Genomic DNA, 15,735 nt, shown 5'->3' with positions numbered 1-15,735 from the left:
AACATCCATTAACTTTAATGCTTCGTAAGAATAATGCAAATTGAACAGATTCTTAGCAATGATTCTAATTGATTTTTGTTTAAAGTTTAACGATTCGTTTTAGCCTTGTTAAGACGTAGATCCACTTTGAGCTTGTTTTAAATTTGATCAGTATTTAACGAGAAAAACAAAGTGCAAAAAAGACCTATGATTACAGATATGAAATGAAAGCTACGGAAGAGTTAGCGTAAAGACGGGACTGTTCGGTGCTTCTGTTCAATTGGGCTGTCTCTTCGTGTGTTTCACATGCAGGGTAGTTTGATTGGCAGAACGATTTCCCTGGATAGGAAAGCTGTGGGTTTGAGTTCCGTCTCTGAGGTAACTTTTCATAATAAGCGAAATTACGACAGTTGTTTTTTTTTCGTTTGGAAACGTTATCGAGTTGAATGAGAGAGATCAGTAGGCGATTGAGCATAAATATCAATAATTGAAATGACAAGGTGTCACTTGTGGAAATAAATGACCGCGTTTACGCTAACGCCAGAAGAAAAACTGTGTGTTGCACAGTGGTTAAACCGATTTGAATTGTCCAGTTCGGTGAAAAAGCTTAGTCGGGACATGTCAGATGGAGGTAAGCCTATATATGAATATTGTTGTTTAGATGTTATCTTAAGTGTAATGGTTAGTGCTAGTTGCAGAGATCCTACATCAACTTTTCCCCCGGATGGTGGATATGCATAATTACACAAAAGGATGTTCTATCGTGCGGAAATTAGACAATTGGAATACTTTGAACAGAAAGGTTTTGAAAAAGTTGGATATTTACTTGTCACCCTCTATGATTCAAGCAGTTTCCAGCGGAGAAAGTGGCATCATAGATGCTATTTTATATGAAATTATGATGAGGGCCGATCAATATTAGGATGGATTTCGAAGGATGAATGAACAGTCTGCATCTGCTTATATTTTAGTGTAATGTATAAACTTCCTTAAACTATTTAATTAAATTTGAACTTCCCGTGATTCGCTGTTTTTAATGAGGTAACATGTTTTCGCTGTTCTTTCGTATTTTGATTACTCGTTTTTGCTGTAAATGTCCTCAATATCCTACAGCTAAGCACAACAATGAAACCGATTACTAGACAGAAAAATGCAAGCACGTCCAGCATTAAGTACTGTATCCAGCTAAGGTCAACTGAAATTGATTTCAGATGCTTGGCGCCCTTATGACGGATTACATACTCAATCCAGAACATGGCTTCCTCCATGGGAGGAACCAAATTGTCACGGAACAGCTCCGATGCTTTTTTGGCTGATCTTCTAAATGCCGGGTTTGTAAGTAATTCGTTGATTCTGGATCCAAGTGTAATGACATTGACATCCCCGAAATTTAATGACAGAGCATACCCTGCACGTTCTGCTCTCAAAGCATTTCGATATTGGTCTCCATAAAATGGAATGAATAGCATTGGAACACCACGATAAAGTCCCTCCTGACTTCCGAATATTCCTCCATGGGTGATGAATAAAACGACGTTTGGATGGGCTAGAATATCACTTTGTGGCAACCAATTCCCGATCATCACATTCTTCGGGACATTGGTCATTGTTTCATCCTCGAACTTCCACAGAACCTTTTGTTTTATATTGCGAAATACTTCGAAAAAGGCTTTTAGTTTATCTTTCGGCATGTCGACACTTTTAACATAAGATCCAAGACTGAAAAAGATAACTCCTTCGCTGGCACTATTAAGAAAACGCGCGATATCTCTTGGCAGCAGACTGTTCGACTTGATGTGAGCACCGGCTACATTAACCAAGCCGGAAATTGATGGCCTAGGGGGAGTCACGGATGTGTGACTGTTAATCAGCATCACGGAGATAGACTTCTCCAGTTCGTAAACCGATGGAAACGATTCTGGCCCTAAGAGAAAATTCTTTAGACATTTCACAAAAGCTATGACTTTACTGAAAGTTTTTCTCTTACCTTCAATGGAAGTGAAATATTTTTTGGCAAGTTTATCTTGTCTAGGCATGTAGTAAAATCTTCGTATGAGAGCGTCGGTTGTAGAAACTATAAAATTGTAGCAACGTTGACTAAAGCTCATGTCATCGGTGTACAAAAGTATTGGATGTGGAACAAACGACCATGGCGTCAATAACCCCATTGCTTGATCCATGTAATCCGAATAACCCAGAGTTCCTGGAAATTTGTAATAACAGAAATGGTGCTTCCGATACCGGCGAACACTTACCAATGGTCACAATTGGTGCCCGATATTTATGGGCAAACATTAGGAATGCTTCTTGAAAAAATTGCTCCGAAATCACGAGATCAAACGTGTTATCATCTTGCTCTATGAACTGCTGAACGTTTGGGTTTTTCAACGCATATTTGGTAGTGGCGAGTCCCACGTTCCAGTACAGAAACAGATTCGATAGGTCGCTTTCATATTTCGCATCAAATATATCCGATGTAGGGACTGCAATGGATGAAACAGGCTTATCTTAGACTTTGAACTGCTCCAACTAATTAACTTACAATAGTACGGTATATCGTAGGGTGGATCAATCAAAATCTCCGTGTAATTGGCATGTTGTTCTGTGGCAGCAAAATTGGTAATGGCGGTCACTTCATGTTCTCGGTCTAGCAACTCGTGGACGAAATGCTGCAGCCAAAGCCAATGGCTGGGGGCTGGGAAGGGTACCAGTACGAGTATTTTGGAGCACCTCGCCGTAGAGCCAAATGCAACGAGCGCTGTCAGTAAGTACTGAATCAGTGTGAAATGCTGTAAAGAAAGAAGGAGATAACATTATAGGAAGTAGAAAGTGCATTGAATGATATGACCGAATGGAATCGTGTTATCAATATTAACCCACCGTAAAACGTATAAATATGAATCGAAAGAGTATTTATAAATACTTGACCCTTTAGGCTACTGATTATTTTATGAAAGAGTTTCCCGAGTCGGAATAAATTACAAATCAATTACAAATTGAAACTAATAAACCAATTTTCTTGATTGATAAACGTTACTTTGCATGCTACTTTATTTAAAATCAGGAAAATATCAAAAATTGAGCACGACAAAATAATAAATTTTGTTATTGAAATATCAAACCAATAACAGGGGGACGGGTATAGTGTGATGGGTAAGTCGATACCTTTCACGCAGCCCGCCTGGGTTCAATTCCCAACCCCGCACATAGGGTCAGAAAGTTTTTCTGGCCCGAAGAGGCGAATGACCTAAGGTTAAAACCTCTATAATTGAAAAGCTACTGTCGTACAGTTTCCGAATCAGTATGTGTCAATTATCTGAAGCGTAAACAACAATACAATGTCGAAGTTTGGGGCGAGTAAAAAGTTTTAGCGGGGAGTTTTTCTTCATTAACACATGGATCAATAAGTCCCGAGACTAAAGCAGAGATGGCGTTCGTAGTAAACCAGTAACCACGTCTTTCTAGAGTACTAACCTTTGCTTGAAACGGGTCAAAATTTTAAGTCGATCCGACCAGAAACAGCTGAGTTATCGAGGTTGGAGTAAAGTCGTTTTGTAGTTTGTTTAAAAAATGGAAAAAACAGAGTTTCGTGTTTTGATAAAACATTATTTTTTAATGGGTAAAAACACCGTGCAAGCGAAACAATGAATTGAAAAATGTTATCCGGACTCTTGTCCATCAAAAGCAACGATTTGTCGGTGGTTCGCCGAGTTTAAACGTGGTCGTACCGACACAAATGACGCGGAACGCTCGGGTAGACCTGTGGAAGCTGTCACACCGGAAAATGTGAGTGAAGTGACAAAAATTATAATGAAAGATCGTAAAGTGAAGCTCCGTGAGATTGCTGAGATGACACAGATATCATATGGAAGTGTATTTATTATCCCTCATTAAAAATTGAGCATGAAAAGGTTTTTTCCAAGTGGGTGCCGCGATTGCTTTCGATGGAACAAAAACAGCAACGAGTCACCTGGCGAAATTGAACGAATTGGGCTTTAATCTGCTTCCCCACCCCCCATACTCGCCAGATTTAGCCCCCAGTGACTACTGGCTCTTTGCTGATCTTAAAAAAAATGCTCCAGGGAAAAAGATTTGGCTCAAATGAGGAGGTCATCGCGGAAACTGAAGCTTATTTTGAAACGAAAGATAAATTTTTTCATAAACATGGTATTGAAAAATTGGAAAAACGTTGGAACCATTGTATCACCCAAAAGGTGATTATGTTGATGAATAAAAAAAAATTTTGCAAAAAAAATGTTGTTTCCATTGTTAGTCTCGGGACTTATTGATCCATGTGTTATTTGAATATGAAAAATGCAACCGCAGAGAGTCATCGCATTTTTTGTGAAAGTGTATGGTGAGCTTGCTCTAGCTGCAAACTTATCGGAAGTGGTTTGCACGGTTGGAAGTTTTAAGATAAAGAATTGAAACAATTGCTTGACCAAGACCCGTCGCAAACGCAAGATGAACTTGCAAAATCATGATTCGTCAGGTAGGCAATAGGGCGCCGTATGAACTGAATTTAAATGACAACGAATGATGTTTATTGACGTGAAAACAACTGCTCTAACGCACACAAGAAAAGAATTTTTACAGACGATAAAAAGTGCTCAACACACCTAGAAATTATCGTGTAACTTTACATCTTCATAGATCGACATATTCGAGCGTCAAAAATGGCGCATTTTTACAGTAGATTTAACACATATTCAATGCATTCTGACATGTATGTTCGACACATATGTAAATCATTCTTGTAAAATTAAGTCATTTTAAGAATTACGTTTTTATGATTTGAGTCATATGCGGATTTACGTCACCGATAAATTTCATTATTTTTTGCTGTATATATGTAGCGGGACTAATAGGGTGTAGTGTTATATGAGTTGCTATAACCTACACACTTAAAAAAATCCCTGTGATTTTACATCTTATTAGATGCACATAAATGGAGCGTCGCAGTTCACGCAAATTCACGTGGAAGAACACTTAATATTGTGTTTAAAACTCCATGACATGAAATTCGTTGAAATAAAAAAATAATAGCAACCGCCGTGACTTGAACCGAGAATCATTGGATCGCATGTACGCTTGGTTGGTAAAAGGTGCATTAAAATTCATACAGTCGCACATGCTAGCATAATGCAAGTTACAGTCGAAACCAGCAAAATTCAAGCTAATCTAACATTAAGTCAATACAATTCCGTCATTTGACGAATAAGGTCTTTATGAATTACATCGTATAAGGGCTTAAGTCATCTGTATTATTCAGATTTTTTTTTGTTGTATAGGAAAGGAATCACATTCGATAATTGATGCAGTTAAGCATTGCAGAACATTGCAAGAAAATCGTCCACAAAACACCGACAGACTCGACAAAGTAATTTTGCAATATGACAATTTTTATGAAAGAAGAATCTCGCAGTAAAGTAATTTTTTGTTTAGGAGAATGTTTTGTTAAAAAAATATGAAGATGATTGCACTACAACTATATAGGATCTGCTCTGATTTGAAACTTGGCTACCTTTAGAGCTGTGTCTAGTTGTTAACACTTCTCTCATCACGTGTGTCAACGTTTATTCCATTCAAGCAATTAGTTTCTACATGACAACGTTGAAATATTATGCACAATATCTTGAATTTTAAATCGAAGGGAGCAAAATAGTAGGAGTGATTTCGGAGCCTATTTGAAATTCGATTACCAATCTTTGCGGTACAAAGAGGGCGAAAATTGGACCATCTGAGATATTGATACCAGTTGAAAAAATTAGAATGGAGCCTACGGTCTGGCAAGGTAATTTTGGCTGCGGTAAGAACTGCTTCGACGAACAGCGCAATATTCGTTAAGGAAAGCTTTCTAAAAATGACTCCGACACATGGTTCGATGTCATAAGGTTCTAATAAAAATTGTATGTCCAAAACTTTTGTTCTATTTCTGCTGTTATCGTTGGAAACAATAAATTCAATTGTTTTGCATAATATATAGCACCATTCGAAAAACACCTAGCAATTTTTTCGTGGAAAAATATTGAGAAAAAAAGTCGGTGAAGAAGTTTTTTCGAGGCGTTTAAGAAATCATGATTTGCGGTATTTACTATATCTCAGAGCAAAATTATCAAAAAATTTAAAGAATTTAGTTGTAGTAGATGTTTTTAGACCCCTATGGTTTTATTCCATATTTTTTTAATTTTTGGTGGTTGTTAAAAGTCAAAACTACGATTTTAAAAGAAAAAATTCGCCACTTTGTAGCTGTAAAACCTTCCCATAGTACAAAAAAAATGAAAAAGAAAACGTTGGGGTGGGGTATTTTATATGTAGAAGGTGTGTGCAAATTTCGATTGGTGAAGTAGTTTTCGAATGACGATGGGCACGGAATTTTAAAACGTGCTTCCGAGAAAAACGCGTTTAAAGTTTATCGTCTATAAAATCGAACACTCTTTTGTATTTTGCTACAATAAAACATTTTAAGAATGTTTTGACAAATTTTGTTCCGATAGGCTTGAAAATTTGAAAAAATATTTTTGAAACTTTAAGAAAATACAAAGGAAAAATGAATGGTTTTCCATATCTGTCATACCCTACTCACCCATTAAGCGAGATTATCTGAAACTTTTGTATTCTGCAGTCCTTTCAGGAACGTTATGCTGACTTATGAGACATAATAGCAACAATTATTATTGCGTTCCACTCTTCAAATCTTGTCGAATACGGATTCAGTATAGTTATTAATTTCGTTCATCAAACAAAGAAAATTGAAAACTTCCAAGGAGAGATTCTAAGAGGCCTATAATGCACTAGACAGTTTAATTTGGGTAAATCTTTCTGCCAATTGAACTACTCTGGATGTGATGAAAAACAACTCATAAGGCACTCCGATTGAATAGAACTTCGTATACAAACAGGCTGGGTATGGTCAGGCTTTGTCCCTGGTTGGCGGTTCAACGCATAGGAAACTGGTCTTACAAGCCAGTTGTCGTATGTTCGAGCCCCGAGGAAGGATTCTTAGTGTCAGTAGGATCCATAGTACTAGCCATGCAATGATTCTGTACACTAAGAATCGGCTGCGAAGTCTGTTGAAACAGAAAGGCCAAATTCCACAAAAGGAATGTAATGCCAAGACTTTGCTTTTTTGGGTATGGTCAGTGTCGTCAGGCTAACTTGTACTATCTTAACTTCAGACCAGGGAGAGTTCATCATGTGTTTCCTGTTTTTCTCATCAAGAAAGGCTCTGATTGCATGTGCAAACCGACTCATATACTATTCGACTACTTTCGTCGAGATCAGAATATGTGTATGTTTGTATGTATGTAACAAAAAATATGCACTCACTTTTTCCGGAGAGGGTAGCTCAAATCGATTTATCAAACTTAGATTCAAATGAAAAGTCTTATGGCCCATAGGCTACTATTGAATTTCATCCGAATCCGACTTCCGGTTCCGGATATACAGGGTGAATTGTGTTTAAAAGTGCAAACGGAAAGATTGGTCTAAATTTGGCTCGAAACAATTTTAATTCGTAGATTATTTTAGTTGCTGGCCAAACGAACCTTTTTCGACTATACATGTTATAGAAGTATTGGAAATAATGGTCAAAAACTCAATATACGGAACTCACTTCAGAAACTGCTGAACGGATTTGCCCAAACTTAGGCTAAACAATGTAGGCCAGTGTTAACCGAACCCAACTTCCGGTACCGGAACTACAGGATGAAGTGTGTTTGAAATTTCATAAATGTTTTTGAAAACTATTTGCTTGCAAAAACAAACGGTAAAGTTAATGCAAACTTTGCATAAAATTGTTTACATATTGAAACGGTTATGCCAGTTTATACCCAAATAAACTGTCTTACTTCTTTTCAAGATATGATGAAAGTTTATCAAAGAAACCCTTTGTAATGATTATGAAAATATTAGTAATATGCGGAAGGCATTATTACACTGCTAGATGGATTAGAACAGGTTTTCCAATCAATCAATGGCATAAGAGCATATAATAATTTTACAAAAATGGTATCTTATTTATTTTTATCTAACTTCTGACAGAAGTTTTATTATGATATTTTTTTCTTCTTCCATATTATCGTTTAGGATTATAAATTTAATGATAAAAATCAGCGGTGCTCGCTCAAGCTCAAACTCAAGCAAATATGTCATGACAATCTAAGAAAACCTAAACCATGACCTATGTATTGAGCCTCTCTCTGCCGCTTCTGACTTTTGTGTGTTATCTCAGGATCTCAGTTTTAATCACCAACTACCACTTGTCATCAAAAGTCAAGCCAATTCTACATCAGCAAGGCCAAACACGTTTCCGTAGTGTATTCGCGTTCATCGTTTTGATCCGGAGTCAGCAAACGCAGTTCCAGCTTCAGGATATTTTTTTCATTAATAGAGTCTCCCTCAAACTATGGCATGTGTGCTCAGTACTAATGCATATGCTAGACCGAACATCTTCACTTTCAGGTCGGCCAGCAGAATTTCATGTAATTGTTTGAATTCGGTCCAGCAATCTCCAAGCCTAGTTGATCGGACAGAAAAAGTGAATAAATGTTTTCGATCTCGTTGAGCTGAGACGAATGATTTATAATAACACGGGTAGACCACCTGAGGTTCCGGTCCGAGATGTGATGGCGAGTCGGGATAGTTCATATATGTTTCTCATATATCAGTACCTTAAACACATTAATATCCAAGTGTAATCTGATATACCTCGCTCAGAAAGTATAATCTCCACCTACAGGTTCGACACTAACATCCGCCCGATTCTCTCGATCCCCGTCCCTGTCCACCATCTTCATTGGAACTAACAAGATCTTTTTTTTTGTCACTAACTATTCGTTCCCCCTTTCTCCGTCTCTTCACCATCTCGATGGCAACTAATTAGATCTTTGTAGTTTTCAGACATTTTGTTTCCATACCCCCTATTTACCTCGGTTTCCACAATATTTACTTTTTTTTTCATTCTTTTCCGTAACATCACCATCACCGCCTACGGTTCTACGCTCCAGTCGATGACCAGCATGCGGGCCACCCGCCGGGCCTTCGTAGCCTGGGGGTGTTTCCCGCGGACCCACACGAACCGAAAGGACACGGCCATAGATAGCGCCATCTGGGTCTTCCATACAACATACAATGGATTCTAGAAAATCAAAGACGACATAATCTAATGATACTATTCTAGTTTTAAGTTAGTCGTTAATTAAGATTAGAAAATACCCTTGGCATCTTAGAGCTTAAGCAGTGTGCCTAAAAATATATTATATTGTTGAATAAAAAAAACTAACACGGGTCACCGAGGATCCGATCAAAAGTCGGCCTTTCCAGTAATTCTACATCATTCCTAAAGAGAAGTCAAAAATGTGAGATATCAGTTCTGCTAATAAACCACTAATTGTCAAAGCCAATGCCAATATCTTCAGTCTTAACATTACGAGGAATGAATGAAACAATTGTAGTAAGCAAACTCAGTGCATTTGTGTCAATTCCCGCCAATACCGATAATGGGAGATCCTCCAACAAAGCAAAGACAATAACTGCATCTGAGCTATGTACAATCAGCGTTATCTGCTACCATAATTCATTCTATTGCAGTATTCAAACAGCAATCGAGACAGATTAACATAATGATCCGAAAGAAGACGGAGAAGAAGGAGAAGAAGAAGAAGACGAAGAAGAAGGAGAAAAAGAAGAAGAAGAAGAAGAAGAAGAGAGAACTACGGCGACAATCACGTTCCTATCACGATTAATAGTACATCAGTAAATTCAGAACTATAAAGAATTTCGTTCTTAGAAAGAATGATAATCAGATTGAGGAAAGTAATAAGAATTCACATTTGTTGCAAAATAAGAAATCATTGCTTAACCCAAGTAGAAAATGAAACTTATTGAAATTTCAAGAGGTTCTACAATTGTTTTTTTATGTTAGATATGTTCAAAAAGATTTTTAAATATATTAAAATCGGTTGTGCAACTTATACCTGTTAAGTTCTACGATAATAGCGAAAAAAAAATCATTATAGAACAATTTTAAGTATATCTAAAACAATTGTGCAGCAAATCACCAACTTGCCCACGCTGCACTAGTAGTTATAGAAGCTCAGCAAAAATTTTCACATCGTCATATAAAAACGAAGTAACTAAAACAATTGTTCAACTTATCAAAAATTTTCTAAATGACTGTCATAATTGTATTCGACTCAATATATGCCGAAATGGCTGTTTATCTCTTGTGAAGGAAAAAATAGTGAAATTATGCTCTCCGCAAGGCAAAAAATGGTAAGCCGAATTGAAAACCTCGCAGTAAAAACAATTTTGCAGCCGGGTCCGCATAGTCTTGGTTGCCTCATGAAATTAGGTCAGTGTGTGCAGATTTCTTCATTTTTAGAAACACAATTCGACTTTTGCAAATAAGTTGTACCAGATTTATCTGCTTGAAATGAACGCAAAACTTGCCGACATGAGAATATTATCATAAAAGTTCCAGAAATACAGCATTGCATAGGTAATCTCTTTTTAAAGATATTGAAATAAAAGTTAAGTTCATCATAGTTACTCTCCTAGTTATATATTACCGCTTGAGCAACTTGTTTTTGCAACTAAAGCACACCCACAGTGCGTATCACAAAAGTCGGGTTCACTAAGATGAATGACTTAATTATATTGTTGTTTAAGTCAACTAGTTTGATAAATATAAAAACAACTATTTTGATAAAAATAAAAAAAAAACAAAAATTTCTCTGAACCATTTTCTTTTCAACACACTGTTATCCTCGATGCCATATTGAAAAATATTGAAGAAAAATTCTTTTCAAGATTTTTCAGATTAATTGAAACATCAATATGATTAAAATCGTCTGAAAAGGTGTATAAATGTTTGATGTCATGAGTCATCAAAACACGAACATTCAAAAGCGCTTCAAAATTTCAGGCGTACGAAGACATGTTTCACCACAAAAATGCAGTTCGTTGTCGATTTTCTATTTACTAAAACATAAAAGATCAATTCTACAATATGCAGCATTACCATTTATTTATGTGCAGAATATTTTTAAAGTTCCATGTTTATGTTACGAGCAGTTGTTTCGAAAATCAAATGTGAAACTTATTAATTAGAGATCATGTTTGCTATTTTTTCGTAACCATCAATTCAATTCTTGTTTACATTACGTAGAAGTTTCCATGAGTTTCACAATCGTATTTTCTCTGATTTAATTGCATCATTTGTAATGGGATCGATGCATGAGTTTTTGTATCAGTAGCACAATAATTGTGAATAAATGTTCGTAATAACGCAAGAACTTAAAGATATGTTGCACAACAAAGAAAAATTCCTTCGCCTTTTCCATAACACAACAGTTACTAGAATATAAACTAATTTGATAAATTGCACAATCAGTAGAAAAATACAGGACAGCAACTTAACGGGCTACTTGGGAACTGACTACTTCACGAATTTAATTTAGGCTTTATGATTTCAATCCTTATTCTATGATTGAGTATGATCATTTGACACGTCACAAAATGATAGTAACTGAGAATAATCTATATAAAATACACCAAGGTATCGATGAATTTCAGAACAAACTACTGTTTTTGTTTTTCACTCGTAGTACGCGCTTGAAAAAGTATTTATTTTCTACCACTTGTTAATTTGCGGTATTTACCGAAACGAAAGTTGCTTCTGCAAGTTCGTCGAACATGATGCACGTTGATGAGAATCTACTCTGAACGTAAACAAAAATTTCTAAATATAATTACGAATACTTGTTTGTTGCTAAAATTAGTACAGCTTGCTTGGACCAAAATACTGAACTTGGCACTGGCACCGATTTGGCGTATTTCAATCTAATCAGATTGTTATTCACTGTCAATGTCATACGGTACGCATTTTGTCACATAAACATAAATTTTGCATCAATTGTGCATTGAACAACTATAGCAATGCAACCAGTCTTATTACGAGTTACATGAAATTAATGATTGGAACTCCGTTAGCACAAGTTGTTGATATCCAGGTAAGATAACATACCATGGTTGTGAACTCTATCTCGTTGCCTCGCTGGGTCAAGTATCTTTATTTATCTTTTCACAAGTTATGTAATCGGAATTGCACTACTGTCTTTCAAACGCCTAGCGTGTACTGATGTATGTCCGCTTTGATAGGTCGTCCGTTCGCCCTAGTGTCCCGTCGTGAACTGTGGGATATCTGAGTTTCACTTAATTTATGACGACAAGCTGTGTGTATCCGATTCCGTCACAGTAAACAACGGTGCTTCCTCGCAGGCAATGTGTGATATCCTCTCGTCAGAAAACCAGCCAGATTGAGAACGAGAATAGATCGACGGGTCGAAGCACAAAACTGCCGGCCGGCGATCAGCGTCGACAATCATCACGGGCGAAAATTTCAACAGCGTGAACCTTTGGCGCCGAAACACAATGCAATTCAATTTTCAAATCCACCAAGCGTCTCCATTGTGTTTTCTCTTCACGTAGCGAAGTCTAGGTTTAGTTTCCAAGCAGTAATCAATTGTAAACTTGCATGATTCACTGACTTGCGTTAGCTAGGAAATTGGCTGACATATAAAAACTATTCTTAATCGTTATCTTCGGACACTTTAGTACTTCACCGATCAGCGGTCGGTATTCAACTGAACGAAAAGAAAAACATCCTCAGACGACTGTCTCGGATTTGCTCTACGAAAGAAGGTCAATGCAATTCAGTGTAAAATAGAAATGGTTGGGGAGCAAGAGTACTAACAGTTCTAATTTTATATTTTATACGCAACTTTCGATATGGATCACTGTCGCACATAATCTACCGTGAAAGAATTCTAGCTCTGAGATGTAAGGAAGTTCATGCTTATGTTCCAATGAAAATAAAATTTTTATTATTATGACAAAATCATGTTTTCGTGAACACGTGTGCAATCGTAATTATTCGTTTGGTCTGGTTCAACTAAAACGTTGCGTTGTTTTTCGACATATTTTACAGAGATGCAATGTAAATGCAACTATTTTGGTTTAATTTTCTCTTCTGATACAATTATTTTGGTTCAAACTTCTCTTCTGTTTACCGAAAAACTAACATAATAGTTTTATTGCAATTTATTGCTAAAACCGTAAAGAATCATCGTAACAGAGGGTTTACTGATAACTTATTTATATCAAAGTATTAGTGATACCTTATGATAAAAAAAGAACCGGAATTTTCATTTTAAAATTCCCGCGCTTGTCCAATCGGTAAACTTTTATTCTCTCAACGTTGGCAACACTTTTATACACATTCTGTCAAATTTTGACGCATATCGTACGATTAGTTTTTGTTTGGCGTCTATACAAATAAGTTGAAAAATTTTCGTGTGGCGATTTTTATAATTGATGAAAATTTAGAACAACGGCTCGCCTTCGAAGCGCCATTCGGTCGATTGTTGTGCGGTTTCGACTTCATATTCATAGATCCACACCTCATCACCAGTTATGATGCATTCGATGAATGTGGGGTCACTATCTGCGTTGGAAATCATCTCTTTGGCCACATCAACACGACGCTGTTTTTGAATGAAATTCAGCTTTTTTGGCACTAGTCGAGAAGCGACGCGTTTCAAACCCAAAACATCAGTTAAAATGTGTTCGGCTGATCCATAAGAGATGCCCAACAACACAGCAATCTCTCTAATCGGTACAGAACGATTTTGCAACACGATTTGTTTCGCCGATTCAATGTTTTCTTCAGTAACAGATGTTGTTGGGCGGCCAGGGATCTCATCATGATCCAAGCTTGTACGACCACCTTTGAAGCTTTTATACCACTAGTATGCCTGTGTTTTTCCTAGACACGATTCACCAAAGGCCTTTTCTAACATTTTCAACGTTTCGGAACACTAAAATCCATTTGCAACACAAAATTTGATGCACGCACGTTGTTCTAAATTTTCATCCATTATAAAAATCGCCACACGAAAATTTTTCGACTTCTTTGTATGAACGTCAAACAAAAAATAATCGTACGATATGCGACAAAATTTGATAGAATGTGTATAAAAGTGTTGCCAACGTTGAGAGAATAAAAGTTTACCGAATGGACAAGCGCGGGAATTGTAAAATTAAGTCTTGAAGTCTGCTTTGACATTTGCTTCATCATCCATAACCACGTAGTCAAATTTTGTTAGCAATTTGTTGTACAGCTTACGTGCTTTAGTTTTCGAGGCGGTTCTCTGAAATCGATTTATTTTATTCCAAATGCATGAAACTTTGAGAACTCTGGTGTAATTTGAAAAATAAAATTTTTTGAAAAAAATCGAAAAGTTTCGAAGTGTCAGAAAGTTTACGTTGGGAAAAATAACCAATGGGCTTGCGATACTAATGCTGTCGTTACTTTCAATCAACATTCACTACAAAACGTCACACTTCGTTCTAAAGCGACAGTAATGTTCTATTGTATATACAAGAAATGTTTCAACTACAACTATAGCAACATTTTCACATGATTCCCACGAGCATAACATATCGATCACAAAAGGATTTAATCGGAATAATTGTCACAATGTTCGTGATTTGAAGTAAACCAATCAGACATCCAATTTTTTACTTCTTCGTAGGAATCGAAGTGTTTTTAAACTAATACGTAGGGTTCTAAGTGCTACTCAGCCAATCAATGAAAACAAATTATAATCGAAAGGGGCCATGTCTGGTGAATATGGCGCAATCCCCCAGGCAAGTGGTTTGATTGTATCCTGAATCGGTTTTGGTTTGTGTGCATATGCATTGTCATGTAACAAAATTATTTTGCTGTGTATTCTGAACCGTTCTGGTCGTTTTTCGATCATTGCATGTTACACCACACCTTTTTTTTTTTCCATAAATACGTTTATTTCTTAAGGCAGTTTACATAAGTTTTTCTTCGCCGTAGCATCACTTTTACATAATATTCTTATCCTAATTTAATTCTAACATAGTCACAACGTTTTGAATTTATTTAAACATATTCTCTTATAGCTTAAATATCATCTTAGGTAACTCGTCATTAATTATGAAATCTACTCGGAAATATTATTTGAACCAAACGATTAACTTCTATAAATTATAAAAAAAAGCTGTTATTTTCAGACATTTTGTTGATAATTTCATAAACTGTTTCGAGTTTGTTTGAATCATTACATAATTTTTATTCTAATTTAGCTATTGGTTGAACTCATGGACGCAGCTGGGATCAGAACTAAGTCTTAAAAGGGGCCTTTATTAAATTGAAACTCCAATTTTCTTTATGAAATGATAAATAAGTTTCATGTATGAAAGGTCACGACAAGCAAGAATGTCTCGAACTGGGATATTGGATAGTCTACCTTGGGTACGCAAAGAATTTATTAGTTGAGATCTGACATCACGATACTCCACGCATGTCCATACGACATGATCAATATCCCGATAACCTTCTCCGCAAGCACAATGATTAGTCTCGGAGAGCCCAATTCGAAAGAGATGTGCATCTAACGTGTAGTGATTGGACATGAGTCTGGACATCACACGAATGAAATCCCTACTCACATCCAGCCCCCTGAACCATGCCTTTTAGGAATGATTGAGTGTATCCACCGACCCAGATCATCTCCATCCCAAGAAGCTTGCCAGCTGGCATGTGTTCTTTGACGAGACGCGCTATAGAATTCGTTGAAAGCAATCGGTCGCTCATAAATTTCACTCTCAATAGCACCACGTTTGGCTAAAATATCGGCTCTTTCATTGCCAGGAATGGAGCAA

General features: G+C 36.6%; 1 protein-coding gene across 1 annotated transcript; it reads right to left on the bottom strand.

The window, feature by feature from the left end:
• Nucleotides 1–934: 934 nt before the first annotated feature.
• Nucleotides 935–12,613, bottom strand: LOC131428464 (UDP-glycosyltransferase UGT5-like). Its single transcript, XM_058592431.1, has 5 exons — nt 12,008–12,613; nt 2,522–2,768; nt 2,235–2,462; nt 1,967–2,182; nt 935–1,903 (listed from the first exon to the last, which is right to left on the bottom strand). Exons 1-5 carry the CDS (start codon nt 12,008–12,010, stop codon nt 978–980), a joined length of 1,620 nt encoding a protein of 539 aa, XP_058448414.1. The 5' UTR covers nt 12,011–12,613; the 3' UTR covers nt 935–977.
• Between the last annotated feature and the right edge of the window lie 3,122 nt (nt 12,614–15,735).

Source organism: Malaya genurostris, chromosome 2 (assembly GCF_030247185.1).
Source record: "Malaya genurostris strain Urasoe2022 chromosome 2, Malgen_1.1, whole genome shotgun sequence".
Taxonomy (NCBI): domain Eukaryota; kingdom Metazoa; phylum Arthropoda; class Insecta; order Diptera; family Culicidae; genus Malaya; species Malaya genurostris.
The sequence above is the reverse complement of the archived record's forward strand: the minus strand, read 5'-3'. Positions and strand labels throughout refer to the sequence as shown.

Excerpts from the sequence above, each read along its gene's own strand:
- LOC131428464 (XM_058592431.1), bottom strand. Across the intron at positions 2,183-2,234 it reads GGCACCAATTGTGACCATTG|GAACTCTGGGTTATTCGGAT; the intron begins GTAAGTGTTCGC and ends ACAAATTTCCAG. Across the intron at positions 1,904-1,966 it reads ATATTTCACTTCCATTGAAG|GGCCAGAATCGTTTCCATCG; the intron begins GTAAGAGAAAAA and ends ATTTTCTCTTAG.